The 13343-nt window shown below is 38.4% G+C and overlaps 2 protein-coding genes and 1 pseudogene across 3 annotated transcripts in view; 2 read left to right on the top strand and 1 right to left on the bottom strand.

The window, feature by feature from the left end:
* Positions 1–13343, top strand: part of LOC148296258 (transcription factor ABORTED MICROSPORES-like) — a 59588-nt gene that overhangs the window by 15342 nt on the left and 30903 nt on the right. The gene's annotated exons all lie outside the window — the stretch shown is intronic.
* Positions 3701–6416, top strand: LOC148296259 (uncharacterized; annotated as a pseudogene).
* On the bottom strand, positions 11054–13241 carry LOC110772724 (flavonoid 3'-monooxygenase CYP75B137). The gene is made up of 2 exons (XM_021977184.2): positions 12170–13241; positions 11054–11827 (listed from the first exon to the last, which is right to left on the bottom strand). Exons 1-2 carry the CDS (start codon positions 13130–13132, stop codon positions 11195–11197), a joined length of 1596 nt encoding a protein of 531 aa, XP_021832876.2. The 5' UTR covers positions 13133–13241; the 3' UTR covers positions 11054–11194.

Genomic DNA, 13343 nt, shown 5'->3' with positions numbered 1-13343 from the left:
TGCAGAGCCAAAGCAATAGAAAGTGAAGAGTCAACGGCAGCTAAACGATCGCTTTGAATCTCAGGAGAAAGCTTCTGGGAATAAGTAGAGTGTGCAGAATAATAGTCAATTGCGGTCACCATAAGTGCATCGATCATAGCTTTTAAAGATGAGACGTCCGCCCCCACATTTTCAAGGGTAGTCAACAGCTTGCCAAGCTCATCTTTGAATGAAGGAAGCCGTTCTAATGAAGCCTTCAAGATTATGCTTTTTATTTGGTTTCCTAAAACGGAAACTACTTTGCGAAGGGTCTTGTCTGCAACACCTAATTTGGGTTCTCCACATGACATTTCAGAGGTAGATGCGTGATTAGCCAGCTTTGATAGATGTTGTTGCGCATGCGAACCTACATTGATCGGAGAATAATGGTTAAGCGAGTAGACTCAAAGACTTCTAAACACGGAGCGTGACAAAGATTTGAGTAATACCTCTTAGGCTAATACCTGAACCACTCATCGGGTGCAAAGTACGATTTTCCCTTTCGATAGGCACAGGATTAAATGGCACAAGCTCGGACACGGTGGGAACATGATGCACGACTTCTCCCTGAAAAAAAAAAATTATATATATATATATATATATATATATATATATATATATATATAATTTAAATAATTAAATAAAAAATTAAATTTTAAAAAAAAAAAAAAAAAAAAAAAAAAAAGGGGCTCAAAGTGAAACAAATTGCTTACCTCGTTCATTAAGACTGGTTGCGAAACAGCAGGCACATCACAAAAAAATGTGTCATCGAGTGGGTATGCCATGTCCAAATCGCAATAGAGAGATCCAACACTTGTCTTCTTATGCCTAAAGTTGACTTCACTATCTTCATTGCTACTTATATGTCCTCGCTTCAGGTTGCGAATTCGTCGACCGAGGGGAACGAAATCTTCATGTGAATCTGCTACACTTTCTAGTTCTCCTTTATCACTAGGGACCTGAATCAGAGGAACATCAACTGGAGGTGGGTGTTGAACCCGAGGCGCAGGAGTAGTAGAACTACCTTCAAGCAATGTGGTACCTTCGTCCCGGTTATCACTTTCATCCTCAAGAATAGTAACAGTGCCTTTCTTGAAACACTTGAAGAAGGCCATTTGTATAAGATGAGCAGCATGAAACAATATTCAATATCAGGCTAATGACTTCAAACTTGAAGAATGAAAAAAAATAAAAAAATAGAGCAACCAAGGGAAAGCGCTTACTTGTACAAGCTTGGAGATCCGGATAAAGATGAAATGCCACAAGAAGCAATCTTTCACTTATCCTCCACTACGTAAAGCCTAAGCGCTTGAGCGGGCTATCACCAAGTCGGAGAGATGGATCAAACCCAAGTGGTATAGGACGTCTACGTTCTTCACTTCTCCTCCACTACGTAAAGCCTAAGCGCTTGAGTGGGCTATCACTAAGTCGGAGAGATGGATCAAACCCAAGCGGTATAGGACGTCTACGTTCTTCACTTGTCCTCCATTACGTAAAGCCTAAGCGCTTGAGCGGGCTATTACCAAGTCGGAGAGATGGATCAAACCCAAGCGGTATAGGACGTCTACGTTCTTCACTCGTCCCCACTACGTAAAGCCTAAGCGCTTGAGCGGGCTATCACCAAGTCGGAGAGATGGATCAAACCCAAGCGGTATAGGACGTCTACGTTCTTCGCTTTCTTTCAAGGTACCTATTATAAAAATATATATATGAGTATTATCAATAAATAAATAAATAAAACAAATTTGATTGAAAGAGTAATAGATGTGTAGCAGCAGCGAAAAAAAAAATAAATAATAAATAAATAATAATAATAATAAAAAGGGGAAGGAGAAAGCTGAATGGGGGCAGCCCAGTATGCCCACTTTTCCAACCCAGCCAGTACGAAGGCCCAGCAATTGTTGCAGCCCAGCATACATCCATCTAGGCCCACGTCGCGAACAGCCCACGTCGCGTCCAACCCAGGACCAGCAGGGAAGCCCATGTCGCGCCTGGCCTGCTCGCTCCAGCGCTAGCTTGCGCAGCCCATTCCTCACGGAAAGCCCATCATCGCTCGCCCATGCTCCTGCGCAGCCCACGCCTCACGCAAGGCCCATCGTCGCCTTGCCCTAGCTCCAGCTCACGCAGGCCCACGTCGCACCCCAAGGCCAGCGCCTTCTTGCCTTCACCTTGAGCCCAGCGCAGGTGGACTTGAACCTGCCAGCCTTCCCTTTCCCCCTAAAAAAAAAAACAAAACAAAACAAAAAACAAACAAAAAACTGACGCAAGCATAGTAAATTCGTATGCCAAGGGAATTTGCTGTTCATACCAATTGAGAATCTGCTATTCATCCATCAGGTCTCTTGATATGCCCAAAACGGTGGGTTCTGGTGGCTGTAAAAAAAAAATTATAAATAAAAAATAAAAAATTCAGTTTTCTTTGTTCCGCTGGCTGCAAGCAGGCATATATATATATATATATGTATGAGAGAATCAAACAACGAAGGAAAAGAAGCAACTCTCACCACCTTGGTTGCTGAGAATTCGGATGATGCAAACTTCAAAGTTGTAGACCTTCTTGCCGACAAGAGGAGTTTTTCTGCTACTCTATTTGGTTGATCTCAATATTCATGAACGTAGTGCAATTTAAAGAAGCCAAATACCATCAAAGCTCCTAGTGGTGCTAGGGTTTCTCATTCCTAGTTTAGGAAAATATTGGATTTTCTTTCTTGTTTCACAAGATCTTAACAAAATTGGATATTATTAAGCTTAATAATATCTCTTCCAAAAAAAAAAAAAAAAAAAAAAGGGTAACTTTCAAAGCTCCACGTTGGAAGCAATCCAAATTATTGGAAAGACATGAAGAAGTAACACTTCAAGCTGCACCTCCTGCATGTGACAAAGCACATGTCTACCATGCATCATGAAGTGGGGGCAATTTGTAGCCGTACTATTTTTTATAATAAAAAACCTTAATATAGCCGTGCGGCTATACGTTTTAAGTATATTATATTTAATAGGGAAATGGCTTAAAATGCCACCCATTTTATAATTTTTTCTAAAAATACCACCATTTCCTTAAAATTTTAAAACTACCACCTATAAATACATCTTTATTGTCGACTAAATGCCCCCATATAACTTTTTCAGAAATTGTGTTCTCTCTCAACTCTCTTGGCTTCATCTTTCTCTATCGCTCAGCTATCTCTCTCGTGTAACTCTCTCTCTCTCTCTGACGCAGTGGTCTTCCTCCCTCAGCGGTGTCTGTTCATACAAGCTTAACTCCACAGTTTATATCCACAAGGTACTGTTCATCGTCCTTTTCTTAGAAATTTGGGATTTTTGGGAATTTGGTTTAGGGTGTATGGATTTGTATGAAATTGGTTTAGGGGTTTCTTCGAAATTGGTTTAGGGTTTTAGGGTTTAGGGGTTGCTCTAAAATTGGTTTAGGGTTTATGGGTTTCTATGAAATTGGTTTATGGGTTTCTTCGAAATTGGTTTAGGGTTTAGGGGTTCCTTGGTACACCACATCTTTCTTACCCTTTAATTCTACTGAGCGTTGGTTTTTAGATGCTTGTATTAACTACAAACTTGCATTCTCTTTCGTTAAGTGGAATGAATTTGAGACGTGTGCTATATTTTAACCCAAGCAATGACATTCTCAGCCCATATAACTATCTAATAATATCTATTATATTATAGCATGGGTTCGTCCGAGTGGTTAAAGGTGTTTATCATGTTTGCATCTCATGCCTTAACTCCCTTAGTTCTCTCGGGTAGCTGTCAGATTGTTTGAAAATAATTGTCCACTTATAATTTGTTGAAGACTCACCTTGTTATATGTTCATTTTACAATACAGACTTATGTTTTATGCATTCATAATAAAAAAAAATTGGTTAATTATATTACACTAGGTTGATTCTCATTTGTTCGTTTGTGGAGACATTCTTTTGGTTTTTCTTGAACTCTATCCCCCATATACGTTAAACGAGGTTTCTTTCCACTAAATATGAACCTCAATGAACCTCTTTTCTATTTGGATCCGATATAAGTTTTATTTTCTTTCTTAAAAATAAAAAAACTCTTGATTTTCAGGGCTACAGACATTCAAGGCATCTAATGAATAATCCTTGAATCTCAATGTTAGTGTTGTTGTAGGAAAAACTTCTTATCTTTTCAAAATTGCATCTTGTGCTGTCTGTAACACCTCAACCTAGGAATGCATGTTAATTGCTTCACCCAAACATATTGTGTGCAGCATGGGAACTATTTTTTTTTTCTTCCCTTTTTCAGAAAAGATTATTAAAGACTATGCACAACCTAGGAATGCATGTTAATTGCTTCACTCAAACATATTGTGTGCAGCATGGGAACTATTTTTTTTCCTTTTTCAGAAAAGATTATTAAAGACTATGCACAATATGCTCATGAGAAAGCTATAGCCAAATTACAATAAGAAAGAGCTAGACCAAACACTCTAATCCAATAGGACGCAGCTTATGAAGTTACCTGATTTGGAATTTTGTTATTGTAGTCTTCTCAAAATTTAAACTTTGACAGAAATATTGCTTCTTTTTACTTCATCTCATGTGTTTTCCTGCTCATTTTTTCTTTCTTCGTGTTTCCCTATCCATAAATGATTATTGCACCTTCCTAAGTTCATTCTTTCAAATTTCTTCAGGATTAAGTACAGTATAAGCATTGTTGCTGACAAGGGTTTGAAGAAAACTCTTTATACTTCTGAGTGTTTGAAGAAGGGAGAAGTTCTTTATTTACAACACATTCAAGCAGGTATAATGCTAACTATATATTGTACTGTGTATCTGGGATTTGACCATGATCTGTTTTAAGGACTAATATTTGATTATCACATATTTTTATTCATTTGTTTTGGCTACTAAATGTTACGTAACATAGGAGATGAGTTACTTGTAAATGAGGGAACATTGACATTTTCCTTCCTATTTCTAGTTTGTTTAGCTAAACAACATAACCGAGGAGAGTTTGCTTGCTTGGAAAATACGGACTTCTGTCTTTATTCTTTGTCTTTCGCCCTTTGTACGTTTCTTCTTATTTTTCCTGATCTTATTTGGTTTCATGATCATATGTTCCTTTGGGATTTGGCAATATGTATATGTGATATGGTTCTCGCTTTTGTTAATCTCTGTGATATGGTTCCATCTTTTGTCTATATTGTACGTTTGCCACTGATATATCTCCTGCCTATTGCCTTGATATGCCTGTGTATTGCGTGTTTATTGCTTGTTATTGTGCAGATTTCAACGGCCTAAAATTATTTGTATAATATTGGTGTGCAGGGAAATATGTTTCTCCAATTAAGTTGATGATTGCTGAGGAATAAAAGTTTCAGGGAAAGGCATTGTCCCTTTCCCATACAAAGACCGCAATCAGTACCATAAAGGAGAAATTCAGTCCGCAATAGCTACGAAGGTTTGAAGACTGTTGTTTTGGTCATCTCTTACTAATTGAGGACCTTAAGTGGACTTCGCCAATTGTCCACAGCTTGTTGCTGAGGAAGGCTAATCCGAAGACAGAACGGGATAAAATTCATTGTTGGCAATAAGGTGATCCAATTCACGGCGCAATAATTTTGCGTCGTCACAGGGCTAAGGTTTGGAAACCTTCCTTTCACTCCGATCGCAACTAATGAGAACTGCTCATTGAAAAAGAAGTACTTTTGCAACGATAAAACCGTCAGCCTTTTGGAACTAGAAAAAGCCTTCCTCGACTGCACTGATGAGGACGATGTATTAAAGCTTTGATTTGTATACTTTGTTGTTTTTGTGTTGTTGGGTAGTGAAAAACATGTCCACATTGACATGCAGTATTTGAAATTGGCGGAAGACCTTGAAGAGTTTGTGAAGTATCCATGGGGTGCTATGTCTTATGCCAAGACAAATGCCACACTTTTGAGGGCACTTTGTGCAGATTACCAACGAGTAAAAGTGCCCAAAAAAGCTGCAAAAACAAAAAAATCTAAAAAGAAAGCAAAGACAATGGCAACTGGTAGACCAAGAGAGTACCACATCAAAGGATTTGCCTTTGCACTTTAGGTGAGCAAATTTCCATTCAGGTTTAAGTTCAATTTCATTTGTTTTCAGTGAGTGACGTTTTATTCTTCAAACTAGATTTGGGCTTATGAGGTCTTTCCAGCGTTCGCTACACTGCATTTTGTTGTGCACGAAGAGAATGCCTACATCCCTCGTATACTTCAGCTCGTTTTCATGAGCTAATGAGCTAAGTACTCAAGAACTGTGAGGTTAGTTATGTTTTTAATGATAATGTTATGCAGATGAAAATATAATAAGTTTACTGATATGTATATTGTATGTGTAAATTGCAGGTTGATGTGCAACTTCTCCGCCCAACTGTAATTGACAAGCAGCAGCCCTATTAAACTTGGGGTGACGGTGTTGACGACATTGAAGAAATTGTTGAGTTGTTTGGCGATGACGCCGAAGAAAAAACCAGCACTTCTGCTTTTGTAGAAGAAAAAGATGATGACATTGACGAAATTGCTACCCTTCCGTCGTCTTCTACGGTAAGCATTACCTTTTTCCAATATATAAGTCATAATACAATAGAAAAACAATAGCTGTATTTGGGCTATATTTTGGAAGTATTGTAACAGTTGCATTATAATTGAATGCATGGTAAAGTCCCGTCCACTAAGTTACGCACTTTGAAGCGTGACTTTCAAGGACAAATGATGAATTGGCCAAGGTAGCCAGGTCAAATCGAGCGCTTCGAAACAGAGTGCATGACTTGGAAGAAATGGTACAGAAGGAGTCATTGAAACTTGAAAAGGAGTCTGCAAAAAATAAAAAGTGTGTGGAGGATTTCGGCAAAACCCTCGTGTGTAAATTATTTTTAAAAATAATTTCTTATAATGTCTTACGGTGCAATTATGATGCACCTGACTGCCTGTTTTTGAAAGGCACGTTGTTTCTTTCTCGTCCTCGTCTTCTTTTTGAATGAAGTAGGGCCTAAACCGTAAACCCATTGATGAGCCGTAGTCAATATACATACAATATAATAGCAATATTAGGCCAATATACATGCACTAGAGAGGCAATATTAGGGCAATATAACCACAATACGATAGCAATAGTATCACAATATACATGCAATAGGGTGGCAATATGCATACAATATCTATGCAATACAAAGGCAATATTAGTACAAAACACATACAATAGGACAACAATATTAAGTCAATCTACATACAATACACACACATCCATTACAGACTACAATTTAGACATGCAAAATAAATCGCCATCGAACCCTAACAATACTATCCCGCAAAGGGAAAAGGAAGGCAACACTTTGACATTGCATCACCTAGCACCGCATGAACCGAACCAGCATGCACCCTTACTAGAGGTCCATCACAAGATCCATGTCTTTGGCCTTCCTCCTCGCTGCATGCACGAGGCTATGATGAGCCATTCCCTCTCCACCCATATTCAGCGCCGCATGAACCGAACCAGCACTCACCCTTACTAGAGGACCATCAAAAGATCATGTCTTTGGCCTTCCTCCTCGCTGCATGCACGAGGCTATGATGAACCATTCCCTCTCCACCCATATTCGGTACAATTGTAGTATGGTGAGATGACCGAAGCATAATCTCGGAACATCTCGAAGCCGTTGTTGAAACATTGAACCATTTCATGGTTATATTCTTCAGATTTTGTGAATTGTTGGACATCATATTTCTTTTTCTCTTCCAATTTTAACTTGAGGGACTCTAACTCTTTGCTTCGATTTATTGCTTTTAGAGTTTGCTTAACTTCTCCTGCATATGCTTTCTTCAACTTGTTCGACAAGTTTCCCATAACTTGGCCATGAATATCACATTTCGTCTCCCACCAATCTGTTGCCTTTGACAATATTGGAGGTCCTGCTTGACGGCAGAGATTTTGTCAAGCAGATCATTACTCTCAGCCTCACTTCCAGATGAAGTGGGATCGTGATTGGGAGTCAGAGGTGGAGACGGGAACGGCACATGCCACGGCTGGTCTTCCGGGTAACTGACATGATTGTTTGGAGGGCGTACATCCGACATCTTTAAGTATCGGTGGGGACAATTCACAGCTACAGACTACATAAAAATAAATAAAGGTACATTCAGTCTCCAGTTTGACGTTATGAACACTTGTAAACAAGCAAGAATAATTACCTTTCCCGTTAAGAAGGTGCCTATGCTGCAGAAATGGTAGGAAGCTTCAGTTATATGTAGGAACTTGTTTGAAGTATATTGGGTATTTAGTTGGGGCATTAAATTGATGGGATTGCAAACTACACCATTTACTACTTGGCTGTCATTTAGAGCAGTAGAGCAATAACAGCAATAAAAGTACCTTACAAAGGACAAAAACCAAACCTTAATGAGAAAATGGAAACTGTGGATTTCAGGCCAAAAAAGGACTATGTAACTAACCAATTATTGGAAATTTGAAAAACGAAAATTGGAACAAAGGAAATTGGGGAAAATACGAAATTTGCCACAAAGGAAATTGGAACATAGGAAAAAGGATATTAGGCAAATACAAAATTGGAAAATTGGAAAATTGGAAACCAATTGAAATGGAAAAAATGGGAAATAGGATTATTACCGTACTGGACAAATTGAATAAGTTGGTACTTTTGCCAAAGTAGGCAATTTCTTTAAATACAAAAAATTGGGAAAACCAGGAAATTGGGAAATTCCAAATTGTATATATAGGGGAATATATGAAACTTTGGGGAAATACAAAAATTCCCACATACAAATTGGAACATAGGAAAAGTAAATTAGGCAAATATGAAATAGGCAAATTAGAAAATTGGAAAATTGGAAAATTGGAAAATTGGAAATCAGGAAACTTGGAAAATAGGAAAATAGGAAAATTGGAAATAGGACAAAAGGAAAATTGGAAACTTGGAAAATAGAAAAATTGGAAATAGGACAAAAGGAAAATAGGAAAATTGGAAAATTGGAAAAAAGGAAACTTGGAAAATAGAAAAATTGGAAATAGGACAAAAGGAAACTTGGAAAATTGGAAAATTGGAAATAGGAAAAAAGGAAAATTCGAAAATTGGAAAATTGGAAATAGGAAAAAAGGAAACTTGGAAAATTAGAAAATTAGAAAATTGGAAATAGGAAAAAAGGAAACTTGGAAATCGGAAAAAACAAAAGTTGGAAAATTGGAAATAGGAAAAAACAGGAAACTTACAAAATAGGAACATTGGAAAATGGAAAATAGGAAAATTGGATAATTGGATAATAGGAAAAATGGAAAATTGGAAACGAATTGAAATTGCAGAAATGGGAAATAAGAAAATTACCATATTGGAGAATTTGTATTAGTTGGTGAATTAGGCAAATTATTTCAATTACATAATGGGAAATTTACCAAATTCGGAAAATCCAAAATAGAAATATATTAAAAAAAGGCATACAGCCAACTGGGCGATAACTCCCACCTAATACTATCCCGCCCAAGACTCTCGCCAATCCCTCATCCCACCAATTACTCCCCCCAATCCCTCCCGCCAATTACTCTCTGATTTACTCCACATCATTAATGCTTGCCTATATTAATCAACCCAGCTGTATGAAGGGATTTCGACCCAAAAAAAAAGCTGTCTAAAGGAAAAACTTGCATGACATTAACTCCTTCCAACCATTACCTTCCCCATTGATTTCACTCACATCACATTTAGTCCCACTTATCTCCAATTAAGTCCTACACCAGCCTACAATAAATATCCAAAACCATGGACCATAACCTCACACCAAACGCAACGCTTTCAATTACTGAAGGAAGGGAGACTAAAACAGAAGCCAAGTCACCCAATTCACTCACTGCGGACTTGGTCCATGGCATGCAGCAATGTCGAGGCAATACCATGTTTTGGAAAAATCAACATGCAGACATAGTTTCAAAAATTGTGGAGGGCCAAGCTAGGTGGGATGTCATAAGAAAGCGCATATTTCGCTCTCATTATCATGCCCGCATGCATCTCCTCCATATAAAGGGTATGAAAGCCAAAATTGAAATTGTCCCTGCCACTGCAATTATGGTATTCAAGGAATCTGATGAAATGGCTCAGTTGAAGCAACAAGTGGAAACTGGATTCGAACTATTTCGTAAGTTTGCAAAAATAGTGGATCCATAAGGAAATTGGGACAACATCACTATGGGCAGGGTCATGAATTTCATGGGTCGCGGTCGCCGCAATTGAAGAGTATGCAACTTCGAATGTGGCAACATCAGGAAATTTGTGACACTTTAATATGACTTTTGATTGGCTGTAAAATATAGTGGAAACAACATGTAAAATGGAATCATATTCAGGTGGCCTCTTTTTGTATTATGTAACTATGGGGTGGCCTCTTGTTGTATTATGTAAGTTTCGAAATTAGATTTTATGGAATTATGATGCCTCTTTTTGTATTTCTGCGTATACAGTTTATCCGTGTCCAGTTCAGTGGCGATATAGAGGCAATAACTCCACAATAAGCATGTGTATAATGGGAATATGATGTCAATAAGAGTACAAGTCCTATGACTAGATATCACCATGTTGAGATAAACTAGGCTTGCACTTGTGCCTTCCAAACCTAGTTAAATTAGTTCTATAGTTTAAAGTATCAAAGCGAAATCGAAATATAATATTTAAAGTGGAACCAGTTCTGTCATGATCCTGTTTTTGCTTTAACCATGTTACAAAATTATCATTTACTATATAGGTAGTGTCCTCAATAAAATAGTACAATGTTCATATTCAAGAATTTCAAATTGAAAGTAAATACTTGAGGAAGTGCTTTGAAACTTAATTTGTTATTATTGTTAATATTTTTTTTTATGAACTAACCCACCGTCTATCTCTTGAGATTGATATGTTGCGGTTTGAAGAACCTTCTGATATTATTCAAGATGTTCTCTTTTGTTTATTCATTCTTTTTGAAGTTTAAACTATCTGTTAACAAAAAAGTAACTAATATAGTGCAACAAAATAAATCACAAGGTATCTCTCGTGACATGAGACAAACAACACCAAGTCCTTTATTTCCTCCATTTATTATAAGATAATAAGGATTATGGGGGAAACAATTGAACCAAGAGCATCAATGCATATATGTGACATGCATGCTGCATCTTTCAAGAGGGAATGAAAATAAATCTAAGTATAGAGCTCCAATTTAGATAACCTAGGTGTTGGAATGACAACTAATGGAGTCATTTTCTTTGTCACAATCCCAAATTTGTCTTGAAGGTCTAGCTTTGCATCATTAGGCAACCTCCACTCAAATGAATGCAAAAATGAAGCCAACACATAGATCATCATCCTCTCTGCTAAGGGAATCCCAGGACACATTCTTCTCCCAGAACCAAATGGAAGATATTCCAACTTATTGCCATTGTAATGAATGTTGTTGCTGGGAGGATCATTGAAGAACCTCTTGGGCCTAAATTCCAAGGGATTGTCCCAAACATTAGGGTCTCTGTGAATGGTCCAAACATTTATAAAAACACTTGAACCTTTTGGTATTTTGAACCCTCCAATGGTGGTGGATTGGCTTGGACAATGGGGTACCAGAAGAGGCAGAGCAGGGTGCAATCTAGATGTCTCCTTAATCACAGCATCTAAATAATGTAATTGGGGTATATGAGACTCTTCAACCAAGTTTTTCAACCCCACAACTTCTTTCAGTTCTTGTTGAACTTTTTTCAGGTCATCTGGGTGTTGCATCAGCTCAGCCATTACCCATTCCACCATTGTTGCTGTGGTGTCAGTTCCACCAGCCACAACGTCCTGTTCAAAATTATCAAACTGTTAAAAAGTTCAGAAAAAAGATTTGTTGCATTTTAATTTACTTCTTACTATCCCTTGTGTTAGAATTTTTACATCAAAATTTGCTCTTGAAAATAAATTGATAGGATGCACATAGAGGCATATCAGCGAAGTTTATTTATCATCACAAGAAGGATATTATGTGGTGAGTCTCTCACGCATGCATATGCGAATACTGACCGTATTAATGCATTAAGTGTTGTTAAAAGTAAGGCAAAAGTCATGTGTCAATGGCCAGAAATCACTCACATGCACCTGGTTGACTGCCAACAAACTACAAACCAAAAGATAAGAATACATTACCGTGAGCAGGGCCTTGATTTGTTGCAAAGTAAGCGATTCCGCATCATCTCCATGCTCATTAAGCTCCAACAGGAACTGCAGAAAGCCCTTCCTTTCATGCTTTAGCGATAGCCCCCAATCTTGCTCTGCTGCCTCACTCATCTGCTTTTCAATGGCAGAGTTGAGAATCTTTTCAATCACATATAGAAGCTGCTTCGCACGCCTCGCAATTCCTTGCACATCAAACTTGGCAAGCCAAGGAAAAAAGTCGGAAATATTTCCCTTCCCAAGCAACTCCACCATTTCAGCCACCACATTTCTGAACTCTGCCCCAAGATCAGTCCCTTTCTCTGCTTCCAGAGTCCCACCCCACAACATTCTCATGATTGTGTTGATTGCTGTAAAAAATGCAACCTGCCCGAAATCAATTGGTCTGCCACTTTTGCCATAAATATGACCAATTGACTTGAGAACTTCCTCTTTTCTCAGAGCATAACAAGCATCAAGGTTGGCTTTGCTCATCACGTGGCTCACAAACACCTTGCGCAACCTCCTCCAATCTGGACCATAGGATCCGAATGCGATGTCGATTCCTCCGTAGGTGACAATCTGTGCAGCAATTGTAGGGTCATGATTTGCAAAGAGGGTGTCTTGGTCACGAACCACTTGTTTCACAAGTGATGGCGAAGAGAGCACAAAGCATAATTTGCTACCAAGTTGGAGTTTGTAGATAGGGCCATAAACACTTGCCAGGTTTGTGAATTCGTGGTGAAGGTTGGGGCCTAAAAAGGGAAGGCTCCCAAGAAATGGCAGGCCACGAGGACCTGGTGGCAATGGAGGTGTTGGGTGTTTTGAGCTTTTCCAGTTCCACATGAACCAGAACAGAGCAACCGCCATGGCTGAAATGGTGAGAAATATAGCTCTGGTCATCATGAGATGGCCATCTTTCTCAATATTGCTAGCATCCCACCATGGTGACCACATTTTTTGTTAGCCTTAGGCCCTGAAACCTAATAAAGATGAAAGATATATAGGCTTATTATATATACAGAAAATACATATAGAAAAGCTTTTTGATAAAGAAGCTTGTGGGATGTGGGGATAGCTTTTAAGAGCTAAAAAGTGTTGCCCCCCTACCACACAAGACATCCAGGAGAAAACGCCAGAACAAAAATCGAGAACTTGACAGGTTTGG

The sequence above is a fragment of the Prunus avium genome, chromosome 2, assembly GCF_965620075.1.
Source record: "Prunus avium chromosome 2, drPruAviu1.hap1.1, whole genome shotgun sequence".
In the NCBI taxonomy this organism is placed as follows: Eukaryota; Viridiplantae; Streptophyta; class Magnoliopsida; order Rosales; family Rosaceae; genus Prunus; species Prunus avium.
Note: the sequence above shows the minus strand (reverse complement) of the source record. Positions and strands in the feature narration are given on the sequence as shown.